Below are 25937 nucleotides of genomic sequence, written 5' to 3' on the forward strand. Positions count from 1 at the left end.
TGGGGGTCAGTTTCAGGCTTGTAACTGAGAAAGGTTGTGAGAGGTGAGCTGACTAGTGTGTGAATGAAACTTTCACAAGTAATTAGAGGAGAAACTTGGAAGCAAATTTTGGCTCTATCCATGAGGCACTTCTTTCATCTAACATTTCATATCTTTCAAGTCTTCATATCTGACAGGCCTAATTTGTTGCTGCAGTGGCCTATAACTTGCAATAGCCACTTTCCAACACACAGTCCTGATACTTTTCCCTTAGTAACTTTCTAGATAAGAACTCTTAAGAGGAAAAACAAACCCGGTGAGACTTTTCCCTCTTGCATTCGCACACACAGAAAGAACCCCCGGACGTCATCTAGTGTCGACAATTTTTCTTCTGACGTTGTTTGCATGTGTGATTCAATAGCAACAACAAAATAAACAACACTGATGGAGCATGCCGGGATCAGAGCAAAACCTCTGTTAAGGCTGTTTTACACAAATTGTGGCTGCATCCAAAAACGTAGGCTGATGCCTTGATGCATTATCAGATAATGGCTTAAAAGATAGCGTTTTTGAATGAATGGAACTCTTAAGGAAAATGGTTTTAGAACAGTTGAAAAGCACCTTATTTTCATCCTACATCCCTATACAGCCTCCGAAGGCAGCATTTTCCAGTTTTCAGACACAGACTGTGTCTTCTTTACACTGGGCTCGCAAGTCAGAGTGAGAGGAGAGCTGAGGCACCTGTTTGAACCACGCTGCACATGCTGAACTGATCTACACACTCATTGACTTAAAAACGACGTCTTGATGCAGTCAACCACGCATAATAGGCACGCAACACTTTCCTCATGTACAGTAAACTAGATTTCAGGACGGTTGTTTATTATATATTTCCTTTACCCACTTTCGATAAACATCTTTTATTTATGCCGTTATATGAGGGGGAAAAAAAATGAATAGTCACAGAGTACAGATGCAGTGAAAACTCAAAGCGTGTCTCCAGTTGAAGTCACGGAGCAGCTCCATCTCACACACATAATATGTGAAAAAGGCGATACTCTTTGGATACTTTGTTGGTTATATGTTTTGACCAATCACAGGTTGCAACACCTCCCAAAGTCCCTCTTCTGAGGGTAGAAGTACCTACCCCAGAGTAGGAGCTAAATAGTCCTTCTAAAGTCCCCCCAATGGCTAAGAGGAATTATAGTTCCTCATGTGTGAAAACGACGAAAAGTATTAGTTCCGGGTAAAAGTACCTAAAACAGGATTTTAGTGTCTGCAGTGGGACAGTGCCTCAAGGGGACCTGTTTGCAACAGCCTATCGGTAAACAGAGCACAGGTATCCTATCTATCCATGTACCATTCATCATTTCATATTCAATTAGGAATTCAAAATCGGAAAAACGAAAAACAACTTGTTATTTCATTGTTCGTTTACAAAACCAATATTAAAAAACAAATAATGACTTGTTTTTTGTAATTTTGATTTAATGCTCAAGTTAAAAATATGAAATTGGAAAAATAGCCATGGGACACTGTGCGTTTTGATTATTTGATTTCACTAATATATGGCTTGAATATTTGATTCGCACATATGGATGGACCTGAAATGCCACTTTCTTCTGATTGGTCAACCTGCACCGTCATCTTCTCAATGCTGTGAGACAGAATAAAAGTTCTCTGCTGTTCAGTTGCTCAGATGAATTCGTCTCAGTTAATATTAAATTCTTTACCATTTATTCTCCAAAACTCGCCATGTTTATTACAGCTGAGCTATCACTCTCATCAAATAGCCAGGTTTATCAGACAGCCCTACACATAAACCTGCTGTCTTTGACATTGCTCTGGTTTGACAAGGCATGGTTTTAAAAGAGATGACGAAAATAACCATACATTCATATGACTACTGAAGCATATGCCTACACTGAAAGACATAGGCTTACATTTAACAGCGGGGTAAAGTTAGTTTTAGGTTCGATATTCGTTGGATATTCGCCTATGGATAAAACGTCATTGGCATCAGAGCAGTCATTTATTTGACTATTGACTTGCATGTTCTATCATAAAAAAATATTGTTATTTAAAAAGAAAACATATAAACCAAAAAAAATAAATAAATAATAATTGACAGGTTGTAGTAGGTTGCCAGAGTGATGGCTGTGCATATGAGTGTACAGTATTCACTTATATTATGGAGAAAAAAATCACTAAAATTAACGAAAACATTGTTTTCACATTCCAAAGGTTGTTGTAAGTTCCCAGTGGGCCAACTGACTTACTACAGGTGAGATTTTTACAGTACATCCTGTAATATGAGTAGCATTACATTATTTAAAAAATGAATTAACTAAAATTCCTGAAAATTATATTTTCACATTCCAATGTTGTAGTAAGTTCCCAGTAGATAGACTGACTTACTACAGGTGAGATTTTTACAGTTAGTCAGTCTATCCACAGGGAGGTTTCTATAACCTTTGGAATGTGAAAATAACATTTTCAGGAATTTTTATGATGTTTATCCTAAAATAACCTAATACTGTACTCATTATTGGACTTACTGCAAACATCTCATCTGTATGCCAGTCTGTCCACTGGGAACTTACTACAATCATTTTAAATAATCTAATACTGTATAATCTAATACTGTTTTATGTCTTTTATGTTATATATCATTTATATTTATATACCATAACATCAAGCCAAGTGTGCGAAATCTTAGTGTTGCACCAGCAGAGAGCGTGGGTACGAGAAACCGAATATCCAAAAAAATATCGAGCCTAAAACTAACTTTACCCTGCTCTGGGAGCTTAGGTGTGAGGGACTTGCTCATCGTGTAAATTATGCTAAAGGAAGATCATGAATGCTCGTCTCTCAAAAGCTCGACCAGTGAATATAAAATCAGCATTTACACATAGTCTTCACATTTGTCCAATAATAAAAGGCACACAAAACTGCCGTGTATACGACCCAGTAGGTAAAGGCTACCCATAAACCCATTCAAAAACATGGATGTCAGAATGATCTGAGCTTGAAATTAGTACTTTTCACTGCCATGTAAATACTTATTGTCTTATATTAAATGTAATAATATTTTCCTATTCATTTGTTATTATTATTATTATTATTTATCATTTGTTATTTACTGTTGTAGCTGTTATAATTCACTGGTATATATATATATATATATATATATATATATATATATATATATATATATATATATATATATATATATATATATTAAGTCTGTATATTCCCTGAACCGCATCTTGCTATGTTCATTGCACTGCAATATGTAAAAATGAAAATAAACTGATTCTTCCAATACTCTTTGATGATTTCTCATTTAAAAAACGCACGAAACACTGATGTCAATTTAAAACGCTTATTTAAAGCAATCAAACTATAGCTGCCTTAGACTAACTGCGAATGTCAGACCCAACTGCAGCTGATTCTCCAGTACAGTGTGGACCACCTGTGCCCAACTGATCAGCTGCACTGCATGGTACCACTTATAAATGAATATAACAAGTTGTGTGGCACGAAGAAGGATAACTGTGAGAAGACGTTTGGCATACAGAGCAAGGGATTAATCTTAATAAACATCTTAATGTGTGTGTGTGTGTGTGTGTGTGTGTGTGTGTGTGTCGCTCTTATCAATTGCTTCACGTGGCAATGATTGTCCTAATGCTGAATCGCATGAAGACAAAACCCTGTCTGCATTCAGTGAACATTTTACAGTTATGTGTAAGCACTGTTTCTGACTATTTGATGAGAGTGATAGCTCAGCTGTAATAAATGTGGTGAGTTTTGGAGAATAAATGGTAAAGAATTTAATATTAAGCAGAGAATTTTTATTCTGTCTCACAGCATTGAGAAGACGACGGTGCAGTTTGACCAATCAGAAGAAAGGGGCGTTTCAGGTCCATCCATATGTGCAAATCAAATATTCAAGCCATATATTAGTGAAATCAAATAATCAAAACGCACAGTGTCCCATGGCTATTTTTCCAATTTCCTATTTTTAACCTGAGCATTAAATTGAAATTTCAAAAAACAAGAAATTATTTGTTTTTTAATATTGGTTTTGTAAATGAATAATGAAATAACAAGTCATTTTTAGTTTTTCCGATTTTGAATTCCTAATTGAATATGAAATATACAAATAATACACAGATTCATATCTCAACGGAATATCCTATATCCATTTTGAGCAAACGAGTCAGACATACACAATGGATTAGTGTTTATATCTGAAGATATGTCAAATATCCCTCTGAGCAAGAATGGGAAATAGTATTCCGCACACTGAGCTCCCGTGGGAGGAAATACGCAAAGAGCACTCCCATTTAACAAAATATAAGCAGAGATTTCCCTCAAGGAACTCCTGCATGCTCCCCATAAAGAGGATGATATGCTAGGAGACATGAGGGAGAGGGAAAATAAACAGAGAGAGAGGGAAAGACAGACAGATAGAGAGAATGTATGAGTCACTCTGTAGAAGAGAGTTTTGTCAGAAGGAGGGACTGGGGAAATGTGAGAGGAGAAGTGAGATGAGGTGAAAATGAAATTGCAAGTAAATCCCTCGCCAGGCTGGCATGTCACAGGGCAAAGCAAAGGAAGGGTGGGTGAGAGTAAACAGAGGGTGGCAGGGATGGATAGAACAAGAAAGGAGGAGGAGTGTGATGGAGGGGTGATGGTGAGACTGCTCCCCAAGCCAGCTGCTGAGTTAATCCATATAGGGGCCTGGAGATCTGAGGAATTGCAGAGAGGTGTGTCTGGGTCAGGGAGAGACTTCTACGGGTTCAATGGCAGTCCTGCAGGTCTCCGACACTCTCTGGTCCACAAGAGACACCCTGCCCAGTCGGCAATCCAATCTAAAGACCTGGCACATGAAGGTCTGTGTATGTCAGTCTGTGTGTCTGTGTGTGTATTGTCCCTGACCCTCTTTAGCGGACTATAATCCGAAAGCCTCTATGGGTCTACTCCTTGATAGCACCAGATGTGAGCCTGAAACCCGACTGATACACAACAGCCCGCTAAACACTCACGTATTAACAGACTCTTAGAGGACATCCAATCAAATGGCAACATCTAGGTCAGTTCTGCCAGTAAAATATCTATCAAAATAAGCCAGCTGCAGCAGTGAGTAAGTGAGTGTTAGAAATGTGAAATACCCAGGCTGGTAGTTAAATTAAGCATTAAAGTTTAAATATCACTGTGAGCCTGTGCAAAGTTACCCAAGAACAAGAGCTGCAAGATGTCAAACCTCTTTATTGGCTGACAAAATCTTCCTCCTATTTGCATAATACATTTAATATCAAAAAGGTACCATTTGGGACATTTAGATTTAAATTCTGACCCTGTCTTAGCTTTGTTTCAAAACCTATTGCCTACATTGCCAGATGCTTTCTTAGGGAGCACCCTTATGGTCATGGAACCTCATTCGGTAAGTGATTGATTTGGAATGCTCTACATACAATAGGCAGCAACTCTACGGGTCATACAAATAGCACGCTCTACTAGAGTCACTTAACTCACAACTGATTTCAATACAGGTAATGAAAAATAAATAAATATACATGGCACACAAATTTGGAGTAAAATAGTCCGTTTTTAATGATTTTAAACTATTTTTCAATCGATATTTCTCAGTATTTAACGACGTCAACTCTGATTTTGGTTAAACTTTTCCACAGACTGTTTGCGCAACATTCTCTGTTTTACCACATGCCCACACACCAGGGTAATGCACCTGTTGGATGTCTGTTAGATCAGTGGTTCTCAACCATTTTTTGATGGACAAAATAAATAAATCTTAAAATAAATCCATGGTTAGATGTAACATGATTTCTATAAAACAAACTATGGCATTTTTTTTATTAGAAACAGTAGACCTTCTCTAAACACATGTAAAAACAATAAATATAAAATCTAAATATTTATAAGCTGTAACAAAAATGTATTATATTCCCTCAATCCCCTAATGTAGCCTATGACAAATGTAATAGAGCTGAAGTAGTGATATGATAATATTTATTATCAATCTATTTCTCCCTAAAGTACAGTTAGTGTTATTTTAGTAAATTCAAGGGTGCTGATGTAGAATTCTGTGCCAAATTCAAATAGTTTCCCCTTCTCGCTGTATGTGTGTGTGTGTGTGTGGGCGGGTTTGGGTGGTTTACGAGGACTTTTTGTTAGTTTACAAACTGGTAATTACAAAGGTATTATGCTATAAATGTGGTTTATGAGGACATTTCTAGTGTCCCCATAATTCAGATCACTTAAAAAACATACTAAATGATGTTTTTTTTTTAAATGTAAAAATGCAGAAAGTTTTTTGTGAGGGTTAGGTTTAGGGGAAGGGTTAGGGGATAGAATCTATAGTTTGTACAGTATAAAAATTCTTATGTCTATTGAGAGTCCTCATAAACATAGCCGCACCAACGTGTGTGTGTGTGTGTGTGTGTGTGTGTGTGTGTGTGTGTCCCCTTCTTGGTTTACTTAATACCTTTTTCAGTTTTCAGTTGCATTCCGCTTATATGTCATCAAAAGTCTGGTGAGTAAAAACAAAAATTTACTAGCCAATACCAGTTCTTTCTTCAATGTGTTCGTAGAAGGTTGCATTAAGAAAGTTAATCAGCAATCATTAATGTAGGCTACCTTATTCACAGCAGTGCCATCTTTGGGAATGACAATGAGGCTATGAGGGATAGACATACAGTCTTTTCAATGGGCTATACTGCAGTTGAAAGGGTTTTTGGATTGTTCTGTGGACAAAATATTGAAAAATATCTTTCCGAGAACAATCAGTAGAAAAAAAAAAAAAAAAAAACTCCAAACAACATGAGTTGTGTAAAATCAGATGGGATCTAGGAGTTTTATACAGTTTTATATGGTGCGTGCCATTGAAGAAATATTAAGTATATTCCTCACAGCCTCGTTTTCATTCTCATCAAAAATCAAAGATGGTGCTGCTGTGAATAAGGTCTATTGTGTCCTGAGCTGCAGGGTGAGGCTGAACTAATTTACATACAAATTTACAGCCAATAATGCATTTTTCATTGAACTGACAAACATGGCCACAGAGGATATCTTTTAACATGAGAAGATAAGAAGAACCAACCACTGGGGGAATTGAGAAAACAAGGCCAGTGGTGTTCAATGGACATAGGACCCTACGAATTAAAAACAGAGACTTGCTCATTTGCGAAATCCCTCTCTACTCTGGTTTGTTGTTTACCCCCCAGGTGCCACATTGCTTCCAATCTTGTTGTCTTAGTCTGGGGTAAACCACATTAAAGGCATTAATCTCCCAAAGGGACTGCAGAGCTCCCTGTGTGCTAACACATAAACTTAAACACAGACTCCGCCAGACAGCAGGCTAAATCGTCTAAACACCTCTACTCACCAGCCGGGCTGCAGCAATGCAACATCATATTCACTTGTTTTGACACCGCTGCCAACATACTGTTAGTCCCCCGTGAAACTTTGACACTAAATATCATTACGTGGGTAGCAGAGAGGTCCTGGAACCCATTCCCTATAATTAACATGTTTGGTGTCTTGGTTAACAACAGTGGTCCACAAAGAGTACATTGTGTTAAAAGGACTAGTCAACACACGTCATATTTAAAATGCTCAGTTTGGGTACTGGAGGGAGCAATTAAAAAATGTTGGTAGGTGTGAATGTGTGGTATTAAACTAATAAAACAATCTGAGGAGGAAGGAGGCCAAGAGAGAAAGATTACCCAGTGGGAGTGGGAGGCCTACTTGAAGGGATAAGTGAGACTGGCTTACCTGTGCATGCTGCTGAATGCTGCTTCTCCAATCACTGCACCACTGAGAAAAAAAATTCCTAATATAGGCTGACAAACAAACACGGGCGGAGGGGATGAGGCTTTAATAGAAAGAGAGAACTTGGGGATTTACAAAAAATTCAAAGAAATAGATGGAAAGAAGTGGGAGAATTGCTTTCATTTTGCTAGTAAATACAGTGTGTCATGTATCTGTATTTATGTACAGATAAGCATATGTAAGACAGAATGAAGAGTTGTGACAAATGTACGCTCTGTACAAAAGATCTGTACATTCTTTAGGTGTTTAAATGCTTTTCCTTGGAAAAGCCAGTTCGCAGTGAGAACTAGATCCTTGAGTTGAGTTCTTTACATTAGAGAGATGAACTACAAATTTCACAGTCTTTTTCTTAAAGGAAAATGGCCAGTGTGACTGGAGAGAAAACTCATCTTAGCTTGCCAGCAGCCTTATGGTGGAAGGTCAGGTCTCAGCCAAAGCAATCCCAAAGACTGCATCCAGCTCATCATCTCCAAACACAATCCATAAATAAGGAAGGGTCCACCTCTATTGCGGTTTATCTCGGCAATGGCCAAAGTCATCATGATGAGGGGCGAGGAAAAAAAAACGTATTTACGAATCCAATTACTCAAAGAATACTTTCTTTCAAGAGGTGAGAGGTTAGGAAAGTGGCATCGGATTGTGGTAGAATCAAAGTGGATGATTATCCATTCCTTGAGCCAATTGCACTTCAAGTCAAAAGACCTGTTCCAAAGACTGCTGCTGGCCAAAGTGAACTATCACTTGACATATTTGTGCTGTGACTGATGCTATGAATCATTGTCTTCAGCCTTTGGAAAGTCATTTGTCACACATAATGTCCATCCCTAATTGGTCTGGGCTGCTCCAAGGGAACAGCAACTCACTGTGTGAGTCATAACAAATATATCTTTAGCTAGTGAGAATGCAGAGTTTGGTTTAAGAAAATTAGCAAGACATTACCGCCTGGTACACCTTGCCATGTATTCACATTTTCTAAAAGAGCATGTCTCGATCTTATAGTGCATCATTCAGTGTAAAATTAAAACAAGGAACAGTACATTATTCAAATGTTTCACAAGGTACCAGGACTTTCTTTGTGCCCTGAATGGCTACAAATCTGGCTGATATCTGCTCACATAAGAGCTCTCTGAAAGGAATACTATGCTTCCAAACACAAAAGTACACTTTACTTTTTTCTTATTTTTTATCTTGACTTGCATTGGCTTTCGGAGGGTATCGACCTACTAGAGAAGCATGATCAGGTGCTCCTGTAAAAGCAATGATTGCCTGGCTACAGCCGTGATTGGCATGTTAAGGACAACATGTTGTTTGGTTCATAGATCAGGTCTGGTTAGCTTTGACAGGTTGACAATTTTAGATATAAGTCAGAAATCTTCTTAAATTAGCCTCCACACAATCCAATCCCAGAACGAGTTAATCAATTCAATGTATTTGTATAGTGCTTTTCACAATACATGTTGTTCCAAAGAAGCTTTACAAAGAACAGTGCCTTACAAATCCACCTTTCAAACCCTTTTTCTTTCTTTTTTTTTTTTCAGTTGGCAAAGACTAAGGTTTTTTGTCTAAGGTGCATATTCTTTGAGATGGGCTTAGTGTATGGTTTATAACTACTAAATCAAAAGGAAAAGAAATATAGGCATTTATGAAAGGCAGTTATTCATGAATAGAGTCTCTTAAGGATGTTCTTGAGGTTTGTGCCATTCTCATAAATAATAAATAATTTTAGAGGCTCCTTGGCAACATGCAACAAGGGAGAATCTTAACGTCATGAGCAGTAGCAACTAAAATATGCCTTTATTAACATGCAAACCATTTGCTTTGGTCAACAGACAACTCCTCTGGCATGCTCCCTGTTTTGGTTTCCTGCAAGAGCCCCTCGTAAAGCTCTTTCAGGAGACTCTTAATGGAGCAACATCTGTGCTGTAGCGGTTCCTCATTTAGATCACTTAGTGCCTGTCTCCTCTCTCAGCCTCTGAGTGCAGCACAGTGTAGTCCACCCTTGTGTTCTCTCACTGTCTCCTGCCCCCTGACCTGATTGCCAAACTTTTGTAAATAGTCAGAAGTAAATGAGATTCTTCTTCATCTGTCATGTTCACAAACCTGCAGTTTTGTGGATACCATCTAATACTCTCCCAGCAAACTCCCTAATACTGGGCTGGTAAGTAGGGTTGCGCGGTATACCGGTACTAACGAAATATCGCAATACCAAAAAATGTATCTTGTTGTTAATTTCAGTACCATATTAAAGTATGCTGTCATTAGCTAAATGTAATGTAATGTGAAAGTTTTGAGATGAAATCAAAGACCATTTGCAAATAATAATAAAAAAAAGTCTCAAAATGGCCAAGTGTGATCATTAAACAGCAGAAGGATATGATTTAATGAAATAATATACAGTCACATTGTACACAGAACAAATGAGGCTCCATCCTGCTCTGTCATCTCCTTCACACACACACAAGCAGGCGTGCACAAAAATGCAACACACACTACAAATGCTTGATTTTCATGCAGTGTGTCCAGTAGTATCCATATGCAAAGCAGTATGTTTATTGTATAATCGGCTGTGCAGCTTTCACCGTTGCAGCTCGGAGAATTCAGCTCAGGAGTTGCGGGAAGCTTGATATAACAAACTCTTCACAAACAGGAAGAACTTCAAAGGTCTTTCAAAATAAAAGTCCCACTGAAATAAGAGCTCTATTCAACCGGATGCGTGAAATTCAAGACATTACGACAAAAAAATATTACTACTGTATAAAAGTGTGATATTCAAAGTAGTCAGATTATACTCATAATAACAATAATATAATATTAAATGGTTATATTATTAATATTATTATCTGTAAGCAATATCACAAAAGCAAGTGTACTAAATATCAGCATGTTGTGATTCAGTCATTACGTTCTCTCTGTTGGGTTCAGGTGTCGCTGACTCGTGTAATCAGCATTGCCATGGAAGACTTGATTGTTTCCATGGTAATGCCGATCATGCCATCTTGCTGTGAATGAGCGGCACCTGATCACCATTAGTTGCCGGGATATATTTTCCTCCCTCTGTTTTGTGTTCGTTGCTCGATTGTTTGAGTCCTGTTTCTTACCACTCTCTCCCTCCGCCCTAGTATATCCTGTATCATGTCTGTATATTGGTTACCAGTCTGTGCTGTGTGCGCCGGGATTGTGGTTACCATCCTGCCTGTTGCCTCCCCTCTTTTGATGCTTCTTCTGAGTTTCTCCTCAGCGATACTTCTCTGCACCAGGACTGCTCTGCCCATGACCACTACACACACAAGCCTACAAACACACCATCCTTCTCCATGCTGAAGTCAGTGCCGTGTTACCCTCAAAAGGTTTACCAGCGTAGCTGTATTTATATTAATAAACTGATAATTGTTCTCCGCACTTGGATCTTTGGTCTCATCCTTCCTGACAGGCAGTCTTTTGCCTCAGGTAATCATATTGTTTTCATTTAATGTTGTCATTAATACTGTAAAGCTATGTTGTGCATATTATAGTTGAAATATTATTATTGACTCTATTGTTAAATTATGATATTTTCATTTGATTAAAGCTGTACAGTATGTGTTTTATTAAACACAATTTGATCATAACATTTAATTAAATCATTTAACATGGAATCCCAAAAAAAAAAAAAATTTTGTATCTCTAAGACATTATGCAGTTCTTTTTGTCAAGTAATTTTCTGTGTAATTTCATCAAATCTGAGTTTTTCTTCTTTTTTTATTTGTTGCCTAAGTATTGAGTTAGTATCGATACCAAGGTACCAGAGCTGGTATCGTTCCCAAGCCAAAATGTTGGTATCGGAGCAACCCTACTGGTAAGGCGTGTCTTATCGAGTTATTCAGTGCTAGGATCAGATCAGTTAGCTCATATAAGTTGTGGTCATCGGTAAGTGTGAAATTTCTGTGCCACAAATTGCACCAAACAGTGTTGCAATCTGATTGTTTGAGCTGCCATAATAACACTGACTCAACCAATGGCCCAAGTTTGCAGAGGGACTGCCTGTTTGATCGAATAGTGGTATACGGGTGAATGTTATAAATTTGTTTAAAAAAACCTTGATTAATCCCAGATTAGCACTCTCACTCTAAGATGTATTACCCTCAAGACTTTGTGTGAAATGTTTTTTAGCAGACTGCTGATAATGAATCAGTAAATAAAAGACAGAGAAATAATATAGTGTGCTCAAATGAACAAGAATAGCTTAGAAAAAGAGGAATGAAGTAAATGTCAACACAAAGACAAAACTGATTAGGCAGAATGATTGATGTATTTTCACAGCAAGAAAAAAACCAAGTCAAAACAGATTTCTTTTCTGTACTCCTCCGCACACAGCTTTCCAGCTAGGTATAAAAAACTACCTCTGAGTGCCCGAGACTCATGGCCCCTACTGAGTCTCTCCTATTGGCAAGTGGGACCTTTAGTCAGAAAGTCTCTGCCATGGCTTCATTCACCGCCCTTGAACACAACCCAAAGTTATGTCTCAGTGCCAGTAACCTAGCAGACACAAGAGAAGTGCATTTAGAAAGTGCTTTCATATTTTTCCAAATGTAGATGGGTGGAACTTCTGGTCCTCCTTGACTTTTTCTTTGGCTCCATTCTAACCTACAATCCATTGAGTGTCTAGAAGTTGTGTGAATCCATTGTAAATACCAGCCCCACAGTAGAGACTGTTCAGTACCCAAATGTGCACACAAAATTAAGTATTATAAATCAAGTCTGATTAAAAAATGTCTCACTTCATCAGCAGTCCATATGTTCTAATGCAAATGGGTTTATGTACATTATCAGTCCAATAATGTTATAATGAGGATTTGGAAGTGGACGTTTGCTTGCGGGTAGCAGCTGGAAATCTACCCTTGGATGGTTCCTATCAAATCTCAGCTCCCAGTAAACATCTCTCTCTTTTCTTCAGCAATTAAATCCTGCATTATTTAAAACCAACAGAATGCAATTTCGATGATATCATTTAGAATCAAAATGAAATCTCAGGTCCCTCTGGTTCTATGCTTAAATCTCATTTCCTTTACATTTAACCCTTTGACAAACAGCAAAGCAGAGGTTAGAAAAATATACCTCAGAGTATGAAAGAGAGCCAAGTAGCATAGGGCACAACAGTCAGGTTCCGAAAATCCCACTAATTATTTTCCATAGGGTAATTGATTGTTAACGATAACTTTTAAACCTAAATTACTGTATACAGACCTACCATGAGCAGTGAGGTTGTTAATCAATATACTATATGCTTCTGCTGAAGCCATCAATTCATTTTATCTCTTTTTTTATCGAGTTTAATAGCAAATTCCTGGTGAATAACTACACTATCCATAATCCTAAAGAGAAGACATCCACCAATCAGAGAATCGTGGAAAACAAAGCATGCCAAAAGAGCTCTGCAGTGACCTAACACTCCCATGGCTTAATCAATTTATTCTCCCTACATTGTCAAGCTATTTATATATTTGCAAAATATCTGAATATCTATCGCTATACTATATCTATACATATAATCGCTAACTTGAAATCAATAGTTGTATATTTTTCTATTGTTTTTTTTTTTATTTAAATAAAAAAAATTATTACGTTCATGAAAGACGTTTGGTTCACAGACTTTTACCAATATCGTTTTGTCCAATTTTCAAAACGTTTTTTACTTAAAATCAAAGTTTCGAAAGTTGTGATTCACCTCGGAGCTGGTTGGTTTGGTTCATAGCTTAGAGCTCTATTATGAAAACCCAATAGAGAAAATGAACGTGAAAAATACTTCCAGACCCAAGATGGCTGAAAATGTGGGTGGGCACTTTTGCGCTCTATTTGCTGCATGGTTCAAGATGAGTGGGCTTCAGCTCCCAGCTACTGTAAGTGCTAAATTTCATTTGCTAATTTATCATTAAACTGACACTTTGATCGAAAGAAATTTACAGCACACTTATTATAGGGACAGTCCCCATCGGATAACCTGAGGTTAAATGCCTTGCTCAAGGGCAGAATGGTTCATGGGTCACCTCCAAATGGATGTGAACCTACAACCTTTCAGTAACTAGCCCAGATCATTAACCACAAGGCTTTTGCTAAATTCACTGACCTTTCACTTTGTTGGCATCCCTGTGATGCTAATTTCACACAAAGGGAACCAGACACCGTGATGTAAGATTTCCTTTCAAACAGAAATGACCAAACAGCTGCCAAGGTTTACATAAAGAGTGAGGAAGGAAAATGAGTTGTGATTTCCCAGAGTGCTCTGCTAACGTGCTAATGAAGAGTGAATTTCAAATGGCATTTTTGCATCCTCGAAGGGCACTGCAGTTTCCAAACAATGAAATACTTTCACAAATTGCCAACATGTACACACCATGATGAATTTAACGAAGTAATTTAGCTTTTTATGATCATGTGATTACATGCAATTCATTTTAAAACCTTGGTTACATTATGTAACTATGAAAGAGAAACACAGAAACAGTTACCTAGTTTCCATCCACTTTTCGCGCTGTTTTGTTATCAATAAAGTGAAAATGCGTAAAGAAATGTTTACGTAATATACCATCTTCTGCCTGTTTCCATTCAAATAGCCTTTTATCGATACAAATGGTGTGCGTGATGACATCATGCTTAAAAAAACACTTTGTCGCATAAGTTTTGGTTTATCGCAAAAGAAATAAAACAATTTATCCAGCTTCCTTTCATTTTAATTTCACAAATAATTGCAATCAATAGGGAGCCGTTGCCCTTCTGACAGGACAGTAATATTGGTCCTGATGTTGCACCTATCGCAGGTTGCCACCGGTTTCAACCTGTGAATCGTAATGGCCCTTAAACAAGCTGACAACCTGCACCAAGTAGAAGGGGAAACTTTTGGTCTTAGAATAAGGATCATTCATTGATGTGTATATGCTGTGTGCACAGCTATTAAAGAAAAATTGATGCTGTGTAATATCAGGGTTTACATATACAGTTCAAGTCAGAAGTTTACATACACTTAGGTTGAAGTCATTAAAACTCATTTTTTTAACCACTCCACAGATTTAATATTAGCAAACTATAGTTTTTGCAAGTCGTTTAGAACATCTACTTTGTGGATGACACAAGTAATTTTTCCAACAATTGTTTTCAGACAGATTGTTTCACTTTTAATTGACTATATCACAATTCCAGTGGGTCAGAAGTTTACATACATTAAGTTAACTATGCCTTTAAGCAGCTTAGAAAATTCCAGAGAATTATGTCAAGCCTTTAGACAATTAGCCAATTAGCTTCTGATAGGAGGTGTACTGAATTGGAGGTGTACCTGTGGATGTATTTTAAGGCCTACCTTCAAACTCAGTGCCTCTTTGTTTGACATCATGGGAAAATAAAAAAAATCTGCCAATTTTTTGGACCTCCACAAGTCTGGTTCATCCTTGGGAGCAATTTCCAAATGTCTGAAGGTACTATGTCCATCTGTACAAACAATAGTACGCAAGTATATACACCATGGGACCACGCAGCCATCATACCACTCAGGAAGGAGATGCATTCTGTCTCCTAGAGATGAATGTAGTTTGGTGTGCGAAAAGTGCAAATCAATCCCAGAACAACAGCAAAGGACCTTGTGAAGATGCTGGAGGAAACAGGTAGACAAGTATCTATATCCACAGTAAAACAAGTCCTATATCGATATAACCTGAAAGGCTGCTCAGCCAGGAAGAAGCCACTGCTCCAAAACTGCCATAAAAAAGCCAGACTACAGTTTGCAAGTGTACATGGGGACAAAGATCTTACTTTTTGGAGAAATATCCTCTGGCCTAATGAAACAAAATTTTAACTGTTTGGCCATAATGACCATCGTTATGTTTGAAGGAAAAGGTTGAGGCTTGCAAGCCGAAGAACACCATCCCAACCGTGAAGCATGGGGGTGGCAGCATCATGTTGTGGGGGGCTTGGCTGCAGGAGGGACTTGTGCACTTCACAAAATAGATGGCATCATGAGGAAGGAAAGTCATGTGGATATATTGAAGCAACATCTCAAGACATCAGCCAGGAAGTTAAAGCTCGGTCACAAATGGGTCTTTCAAATGGACCCCAAGCATACCTCCAAAGTTGTGGCAAAATGGCTTAAGGACAACAAAGTCAAGGTACTGGAGTGGCCATCACAAAGCCCTGACCTCAGTCTGATAGAAAATGTGTGGACAGAACTAAAAAAAGCATGTGCGAGCAAGGAGGCCTACAAATCTGACTCAGTTACACCAGTTCTGTCTGGAGGAATGGGCCAAAATTCCAGCAACTTATTGTGAGAAGCTTGTGGAAGGCTACCCAAAACATTTGACCCAAGTTAAACAATTTAAAGGCAATGCTACCAAATACTAACAAAGTGTATGTAAACTTCTGACCCACTGGGAATGTGATGAAAGATATAAAAGCTGAAATATATAATTCTCTCTACTATTATTCTGACATTTCACATTCTTAAAATAAAGTAGTGATCCTAACTGACCTAAGACAGAGAATGTTTTCTATGATTAAATGACAGGATTTGTGAAAAACTGAATTTAAATATATTTGGCTAAGGTGTATGTAAACTTCTGATTTTAACTGTATAATACAGTCCTGATATTCAATAGACTATTTTGAACAATCATCTAATCTAAAGCATTGCCATCACAACTGCATTATGTCCCGCATATTTGTCCAGCAACTTTTAATGACCAACTAAACTAGATTGTCATCTAAAATACCTTTTAGTGTCATAATGAAATTTACATTTTCTGAAGAAGCTCAGCAAATGCAAAACAAGGTAAAGAGGGTTAGATTTAAAGGCTTTAAATTTTTTAAATTTAAAAAAGGTTTTGATGCGCTACACTTTTTGTCATAAAAAAAAAAAAAAAAAAAAACAACAACCTTGGATGGAAATGTAGTTATAGTTTAGTCTACACTTTTCAGGGAAATCATCATGCATATTAAAATGGAATAGGAGAAAGTTATTTTATAACATAAAAAAATAACACACAGCCACACAATTTGAATTAAACAAGACACAAAGAAGCAATACATCAACAAACTTACCAGCTGTAAATCAGATTTGCTTTCTGTACTGTACTGTACTTTACTGTGCTGTACTGCACTGCAGATTGAGAGTGTGCACACTTAAAGTTACACCTGATGCTTTGCTGCCATCATGTGGTTATACATTGCTATGGTTTGTTTATGAACAATGATTTTCAATTATGATCTTACTTTTAAAAGATCAAACCATCTTGTGTTTGTTTAGATTTTCTTCTTCATCATCATTATCATCATCTTCTCCTTCTTCTTCTTCTTCTTCTTCTCCTTCTTCTTCTTCTTCTTCTTATTATTATTATTATTATTATTATTATTATTACAGTGCAGATACACCAGACTTGTGGAATGTCTCACGCAAACCTGAACAACTGAACAGGCAAGTGAAATGACATCCACCTACCTCTAGGCGGCGATACTGTAAGCTTATTTATGGTTTTAACACTATTTGGGTAACTGTATGGGCAACAATAAATAACATTCTGATTCCTTGAGTTCTCCTAAATCATATACCCTGATGGCACAAGTACATCACCCAGATGTCCATTTGATGTGTGTGTTTACAACTGGAAGATGTATTTTTTTTAGTTTGTTTGCTCATCTGCAATACATCTATAAGACATTTCCTCTCAGATGTCAATTAGACATTTAGCAGATGTCTTTGAGATGTTTATGAATTAGAATGTTTGTAAATCTGATATTTTTAAGATGTTAAGCACATGTTAATTAGAATGTGATGCTTTCCATATAAAACCCTCTTAAACAGACATCTCGGAGATGTACGTGTTCTATATCTGGGTAGCTATTTGGTTCACCATTGCTGACTGTCCGATTCACAGAAAATTCTCACTTATCGTGGGGTGTACTGACAAATTGTTCAATATCTCCTTAACGCAAAAGTCCAATCTGCTTGAAAACTGATGGTATTTAGAGATTCATGCAAAATTGTATCAAATTTTGTCAATAGGGGATAACACATGTATGATAAAATAGTGCTATAACTGTAAACTGCTTATAGCTTAAAAGGGGTCATGACATGCTTTTTTTATTATTTTAATTTTGTCCTTGAGGTTCACTTATATTATTAGTAAAGATTTAGCACAAAACACAATCATATATTTGTAAAATATGATCAAATTACACCCGCATTCTGACCCTCTGTCAGTTTTGGTGCTGCTTCTCTGGCTTTAAGACTTGATAGTAAATGCGCACTGTCATGATTGGCTCTCTGCTCTTGACTGACCTGCCATCGCATTGCTCACCACTACTGTTCAGGTCTACGGAAGTAATAAGGTAAAGTAGGTGATGATGTGTTGTGGAAGTGGTCAGATGCAAATGTCTACTACAGTGTGACATCACAATATGGAGGAAGAAGAGAATGAGTCATTTTGGTAGCTTCGTTCCAACAAATGCTCTTTTCGAAGTGAGGATGAAGTTCTGAGTTTTGAAAATTACAGTATGTTTTTTATAGTACAATGAACTCTTATATGTTAAAAGATCAAGGAAAATGTGATTCCTCATGTCATGACCCCTTTAAGTGCTTATTGCTTCTTAATACCTGGTGAAAACTCAGTTAGTAATATGCTACTACTTTTGAATGGCCATCAGTGAAGAAAGATGGTATTTGCCTGCAGAATGGTGAGGTTGCAGAAAGGTGAAGTTGCGGCAATCCTTGACCGCTTGGCTATATGTGCTAATATTTATTATAATATCATTATCAATTTTGATAAATAAAATTTTGGGCAGATCAATAGCCAATTATTTAAATTGCAAACTGCTGGCCATTATGAAATTGGGCACATATGCAGTTGGTTTGCCAGATATCACCCGCCAAATTTTTGGGTTGTGTCCAGTATTGACACATAAGAGGCCTGTATCTTCTGAACGCGAAGTCCTCTTCATAACTCTGTAACCATTTCGCCACACTCAGAAGACAGCTAGCCTATATTCTATTCTTGTTGTCATTTTTGTGTTTGGACCCCAAACAAATGTTGTAAACGTATTTGCTGCAAAGTAATGTAAAACAAATAAAGAAATAAATAAACAAGGAGAAAAAAGTTACATAATTTGACCTAAAACTTAATCCACTTAACCCAAGACAACCTGTCCTACACAGAGATTAAATTACAGAAACATTTATAAACAATGGTTTGAGAAGAAGAATGTTATGCATTAATTAGCTAAATGCACAAGGGACACTAATGTGTGTGTCATTTCAGTGGCACAACATGAACACAATGGAAAACATTAACCTTCCCGTGTTCTTTCTCCAGCATATCTGGAAGACAGAATATGATCAAAGTGTGCACAAAGGTCCAGCACCTGGACAGATCAATGTAGAGATTAGTTGCGGAATTGCAGAGCAGAGATAGTGACATTTGCTTTGCCACTGCTGCGTTTCCAATAAATGAGAATTCCCAGATAACAGTCTACCTGTTGAGGAGAATTGATCGCCTGAGTTTGCTGAGGCAATCCTTATTGATTTCATTCCATCATCGTGCATGCAGTGGTTTTACAGGCTAAGATGACAGATTCAGTGAAGTCCACACAGCCAATTACCATTTCGATTTTGTTCATCTGTGTGCATGCGTGTGTGTGTTTGTGTGTGTGCGTGTGTGCGTGCATGCATGTGTGCGTTTCCATGCTATATTCTTGTTAAAAGCTGAAGAAAGGTGGAGGCAGACACACACCAACATGAACAACTGCACTGAATCACAGATTCCATTGCCAATAATATTTCAGTTTTAGCAAGCTGATATTTGGTACTCTGAAGTTGAAAAAACTGATCCAGATCTTAGGGCAAGTTTATAAATCGCAACATAACATAGCAACTTAAGTCAGTTGGGAATTGAAAGTGATCATTCCAAAGGCATTAAGAAACAAAAACCAAACTATTTCATTCTTTTATACATTTCAGGCTAACATAATTTGGACAGAAATCAAAAGGAGTGACTGAAACTTGTTGGATTGGAACTTGGAGCTCTTGGTTGCACAACCATGCGAAAGATCCACCTAAACTACTCCTTCAACTTATTATGATATTATGTATAAAAAATGTACACACCCTTACTGAAGTTGCAGCTTTTGTTTAAGTTTTGTTGAAAAGTCTGAAATCATGACAAGTTATGTAAGACATTTCAGATAGCTTTAACATGAGTCTGTGATAAATGACTTCTGCTTTAAAAAGATTTCAATATAAAAACAGTTTCATACATTTTTTGCAAGATAAATCTTTCATGAACTAGCATTCATTCTTTCTGAAATAGCATTCATTAATGTTGGATCACAGACGTTCCTCATATTTACAGAAGTACTTTCACAGAGGGAACCCCTTTAGAACCTACATTCTTAAAAATAAAGTTCCAGAGTGACTTTTATGGCCTGATGCCATGTGAGAACATTTCGATGCTCCACAATGAAACTTTTCATTCTCTAACACTTTAGTTCATATATCTACCTATAGCTAATACAAGAACCATATATAGTGACTTCTTTGGTTTTGTAAAGAACCGTTGAAGAATTTTTCTTTTTAGGAGACTTCCTGGAATTCTATTCTTTATCAACCGTCAATAAAAACAAAGAGAACACACTGAGACTGTTTATATATATATATACACTGTCACAAGATGGTTTTGCCGTAACAGCTGCATAGCAATAATATTTGCAATATCAAGTGTGACTCTTGCATTAATCATGTTTCTGTGGAGATGTTCTCAATGTCTGTAATAATAATAATTTCAATGCATGCTACTGGATTGAGAGCCTCACCTAAACACTGAAAAATGTATTATAATTAGCTTACTGAACACTGAATACCTAAAACAAATCATTTGTAGCAGACTGCATACCACGTGCAATATGATCTTCTGCCCTAATCTTGTTCCGCAGAGGCCACCTTCTAGTTGTTGACTAGATGGGGTGCTGGCGGCGGACTGTTCTGCGTTGAACATGCACTACACTGACACCTTTTGCGGTTGCGCACCGTCTCCGTGACAACAACTGCGTCTCTCACTTAAAGCATTTAGAAATGCTCAATGGGAAGCGCTTTTTAGAAAATCATGCAGGAAAGGATTGGGAGTTCTGCTGGGCCCCATGTGTGTCCTGGGCCCTTAGAATCATCCTAACCTTTCTCCCCGTTCAACGCCCCTGGTCGTGGACACAAACCCCTCTGGCCGAAGTATACTTTGGGCTTAAGTGCATGTGTGAGCACTATTTTCTGTATGAAATGCCCACAGTGGGTTACCAAAAGCAAGTTGTAAAGTGAGTTGTTTTTGGGTGTAAAGGATGTTATACAGTGAAGAGGAATGCTTGTTTTATTAACTCTACTCCCAAACCCCAAAACTAAACCTAACCATCAATGTAGAAAATAAAAATGAATCTTAGAGGGAAAATAGAACCTCGGACACACACTATACTTTAGAAATGAGACTGATGTGCAAGAATTTGGGGGTGTTCGATTCTGAGAAGTACTTTTTGACTTTCCGCTTTCCATTAACAGTCCATTTAAAAAATATTATATTAATTTACATTTAGAAAAATGTGTTGGTTGATGCCATGTTAGGTTTTATATATATATATATATATATAGTATGTGTACAGTATCAATATATAAGTCTCTGTCTTTTCTGTTGTTATAAATAAGCTACTAAAAACATGGGGAAGTAAAAAATATTTTCAGTGCAACAAACATGAGAACTTGCTACCTTCTGAGCATTGTGGCTTCAAGGAGAACTATATTAAATATTAATATTTTGCCTTGGATTTGAGCATGACGATGAGATCACCAGGCAATCAGACAACAATCAGACACTTTATGACAAAAATACTCAATTTATCATATGCAAATATGGAACTCTTAAAAGTGCACAAATTAATTAAAATAGTTTACCAAATATTTAAAGACAAAATAACAGAACACAAATTTAATTTAATTAATTTAAACAACAGCTTTTAACAGGAGTAAAATGTGTTGGACAACATAAAGCTTAATCAGCTCAATCCAAAGTATTATCAGTATTTATTTAAACTCACTTAACTAAATTTCACAGTTTTTATAATCAGTTTTGTTATGGCAGTTATATGTAAAAAGAGAAGAATACTCAAAAAATGACTGTGGGCTATAAAATGTGGATTGGTCTTAAAATGATGCAGAAAGGGGGTTTTGAGTGGCAAAAAAAAATTATTTATATTAATAATCACAATAACATTTGTCTGCCAAATATATTCATTAACCTAACTGTAGGCTCAACTTGGCATGTAAATATATAAAAATGTGCGGTTACAGGTGTGCGTTTAGTCATTTTACAATGGCTTCGAAAGCTCATCTGAATTTAGAGTCATAACTATATATATGTACTCTTTTGTTAAGTTATGTAATTATACTTTGTGTGCAAAAAATACATTTTTATCACAAGAATCACTCACAAAGTCTCAAATATGGCAGAGTCACGTATACTGGCTCTTGCAAAGTTTTAATCAAAAGCAGTTTTATACTGTTGTGTATGGGGTTTCTCTCTCTCTCTCTCATTCTCATTCCCTCTTACCCTCTGAATGAAGAAATGATTGCCTGAAACAAATTATAGTTTGACTGATAACATGCTCATCATAGTCCAAGGAAGCATTGCATACAAAACGTCAATCAGTTAACACCAATGGATGGCATGGGCTCCTGCAACTTTCATTGAAACTGACAGCACATCACGTGATTCATTCAGTACACACTGTGCTTTTATTTATTTATTTATTTTATTGTCAATTAACATCAATAACCTTAAACAGAAAAAAAAAAAAAAAAAAAAAAAAAACGTCCATTCAAGTCTACACTAAGTATACATATAAATGAACAACAATACTCTTACAATATAAAGAAGCAAAAAATAAATAAATTATATATATATATATATATATATATATATATATATATATATATATATATATATATATATATATATATATATTGTTTTTATTATTATTATTATTATTATATATATATATATATATATATATATATATATATATATATATATATATATATATATATATATAATATAATATTTACCATGTAAAATATGGAAATTAACAACATACTCTTTCATCTTAAGTAAATAAGAGCTGACCTTGGACCAAAATTCTGAAGATACACAACAATTATAAAATAAATGAACCAGGTTTTCCTCGTTAATGCCACAAAAGTACACACTGTGCTTTCTTTGAGTATCAACATACTGTATGACGGAGCGAATAAGCCCCGCCCCTATGCTGGACCTTTAAAAGACCATGAGCTGCGACACAGAGCTAGAAGTGACACATGAGTTTGATTAAGGGTTCGTTTCAGATGGCAAACAGTGATGTTTACTATTCATAACTTATTCTTTTGAGCATTTCTTTGACATTGAGCATATTTCTACATTTCAAGTTTGTGGGAAATCCATTTCAGCGCATCTTGCATTGACGAGGTGAGTCGAGAACTTTAATCAGATCAGCATGTTTTAACACTGAAGACCAACTATCTATCATTTGTAAACAGTATAGCTATTGAAATAACTACTCTACTGCTGCTACTACTTCTACTAAATAATTGTTTTTCCCTTCATAGACATTTCACCCTCCGCAATCTGTTTGGGATCTGACTCGTCTGTTAACCAAAAATGAGCAACACAAAGTAAGTTGAATATTTTTTCTGCACAACATTACTCCTGTGATATTTCAGAAAAGTTCATTCTTGTTTTTAGTTAAATAAGTCATCAATATATGTATGTATGTATGTATTTTCTGTATTAAAATTGTCTAATTTAGTCTTCTCCATATGATTTTACAGACTATACGGATTTAATAGCTATTCTCTCCCTTACCATGTGATGCCATTGGACCTCACCATGCATATGCAGATAAGCCCACCAGAGTCTCAGCTCCTTGGCATGTCTACACTCAGGTCCTTTCCACCCAAGGACATGAGTGTGTCCTCACAGGAGCTTCATCTAGCCAGATCTTTAACTCCATCACCTACATCTTCCCTGTCCTCATACAGCTCCGGCAGCTCTCACTCCTCGTATTCTTCTGGCAGAAGCACACCACGCAAGAAGAAGAACGTGGTGTTTGCTGATGCTAAGGGTCTCCCTCTCACATCCGTACGCGTCTTCATCACTGACCCTTCAGAGACTGAAACGGAAGATATTCCACAGTCTGAGGAGAGGCTGAAGGTCAGGTCATCCAAGCAGAGTGGGAGACTGCGACTGAAGCTCGGCTTTCCACAGCCAATTGTTGACCGTCAAAGCTTGCAGGAAACTCTAGTGCAACTAGAGAGCTGTACTGTGACTGAGAGGGCTCTGAGTGGTATGGTACAGGTCTGCAACCTTAAGTTTGATAAGGTTGTCTTTGTTCGCATAACTTTTAACTCATGGCGAAGCCATCAAGATATCCCCTGCACGTCTGTGAGAGAACCACACGCAGCTTTGGAGACAGACTTATTTGCCTTTAATGTGTCCCTACCATCCGTGCTGGACCCAAAAGAGTGTCTGGAGTTCTTTGTGGTATTCCGACCTGGAAATAGCAACTTGCAGCTCCTGGATAACAACAAAGGTAAAAACTACCAGATCTATGTTGAAATCATGAAGCCGGAACCTCAATTGGTGCAGACGGCAAGCAGACGGAACTTCGTTACACCAAGTCCTCAACGCCTTTCAGCGTGGCCTGGAGACAGAGGTCACAATGTACCTAGGATAAACTATTTAGCATGCAAAAGCCCCCCCACCTTAAATAGAACCTGGGGAAGAATGGTAAATGTAGCTCCATTGTGTTGAGATGTGTGGTCCACATATCTACTTGAACTATTTTAGCACGCCACTGTAGTAGTTATAGATGCAACAAAGAACATGGAGAATGGCTGAAAAATACATCCCAAATCTGCACTTGAATTGACTTTAATTAATTATGAATGGACTAACGCCATCTTCTCATCTTGTGTTTGATAGTTTGCACATAGTGTTGAAGAAGTAAAATGTGAATGTTTACTATGATATTTATATTATGATGCATTTTTGTAAGTCAGTTTTAATTTGCACATTTGACATTTCTTCTGTAATTACAGTTTTCTCAATCGCTTTGGCTCATTTTTTGAAAAAGTCTTAGCATTCTCTAAACTGTAAGTGCAATTGTCAGCTGTTTTATGGGACATCACAACTCTGTTGCATGTCTGCAAAATGTAGTAACTCACCCAAAACATTTATTTAATGCTTCAAAACCTAGTTAATGTGTCAGTAAATTGGCCAATGCCACCATAATGAAATGTTTTTTTGTCATCATGTGAGCCGTACTGGTCAACATGTTTAGATGTTTTTTCACCATGGCAGTCAACCCTGGAAATGTTTGTTATATACAAATTTCAACAAACTTTTTTTGTTGACACTGACTGCTTACTGTACTATACAAGAATGTCAGTTTTGTCTAGCTGAATGCTATTGTGCATCACACTGAGCTTTTTAGATACCGATTTCAACAGTAGGTAAAAGTTTACTGGGAAAAGTCAATACTGTACAATACTGTAGTACACAGAAAAAGGATATGCACATATGTATGTATACAGTAAATTTATTTTTGTAGCAATGTATTACATGTAAACAGATATTTCACATTTGCACGTCCATTTTTACACATTTCTTACATGTAAAGACATATAGTGAACAGAAAATTGCCACAAAATAACATCCATGCCAAAAAAAAAAAACAACAACAAAAAAAAAAACGGCAACAATGAAAAAACCTGCGGTAGTTTTGTAAAAAAACAATAAATTGTACCTCCTCACAGTATGTAACACTACAAGTTCCCATCTTCTTGGTGGACATCCTGTCACTCGTGTTGGTCTGGCCAGAGATTTAGCAGACATCACAAACTTTCCATGTCATTGATATTTAGTTATTGTGCAAATTGTTGAAAATTGTACTTACTCTTTTACACACATGTGCCAAAACACATGCAATTTGCTTAAATTAATAAGAAATTCAAATCTGGTGTGAAAAGAATCTAATTGTTCAGAGATTTGAACTTATTG

General features: G+C 36.9%; 1 protein-coding gene across 1 annotated transcript; it reads left to right on the forward strand.

Annotated features, from left to right (window-relative positions):
* The first annotated feature begins 23186 nt into the window (after positions 1 to 23186).
* On the forward strand, positions 23187 to 25508 carry LOC127432770 (protein phosphatase 1 regulatory subunit 3C-B-like). Its single transcript, XM_051684184.1, has 3 exons — positions 23187 to 23345; positions 23486 to 23551; positions 23708 to 25508. The coding sequence occupies exons 2-3, from the start codon at positions 23538 to 23540 to the stop codon at positions 24687 to 24689; spliced, it is 996 nt and encodes a 331-aa protein (XP_051540144.1). The 5' UTR covers positions 23187 to 23345; positions 23486 to 23537; the 3' UTR covers positions 24690 to 25508.
* The last annotated feature ends 429 nt before the right edge of the window (positions 25509 to 25937 follow it).

Source organism: Myxocyprinus asiaticus, chromosome 42 (assembly GCF_019703515.2).
Source record: "Myxocyprinus asiaticus isolate MX2 ecotype Aquarium Trade chromosome 42, UBuf_Myxa_2, whole genome shotgun sequence".
In the NCBI taxonomy this organism is placed as follows: Eukaryota; Metazoa; Chordata; class Actinopteri; order Cypriniformes; family Catostomidae; genus Myxocyprinus; species Myxocyprinus asiaticus.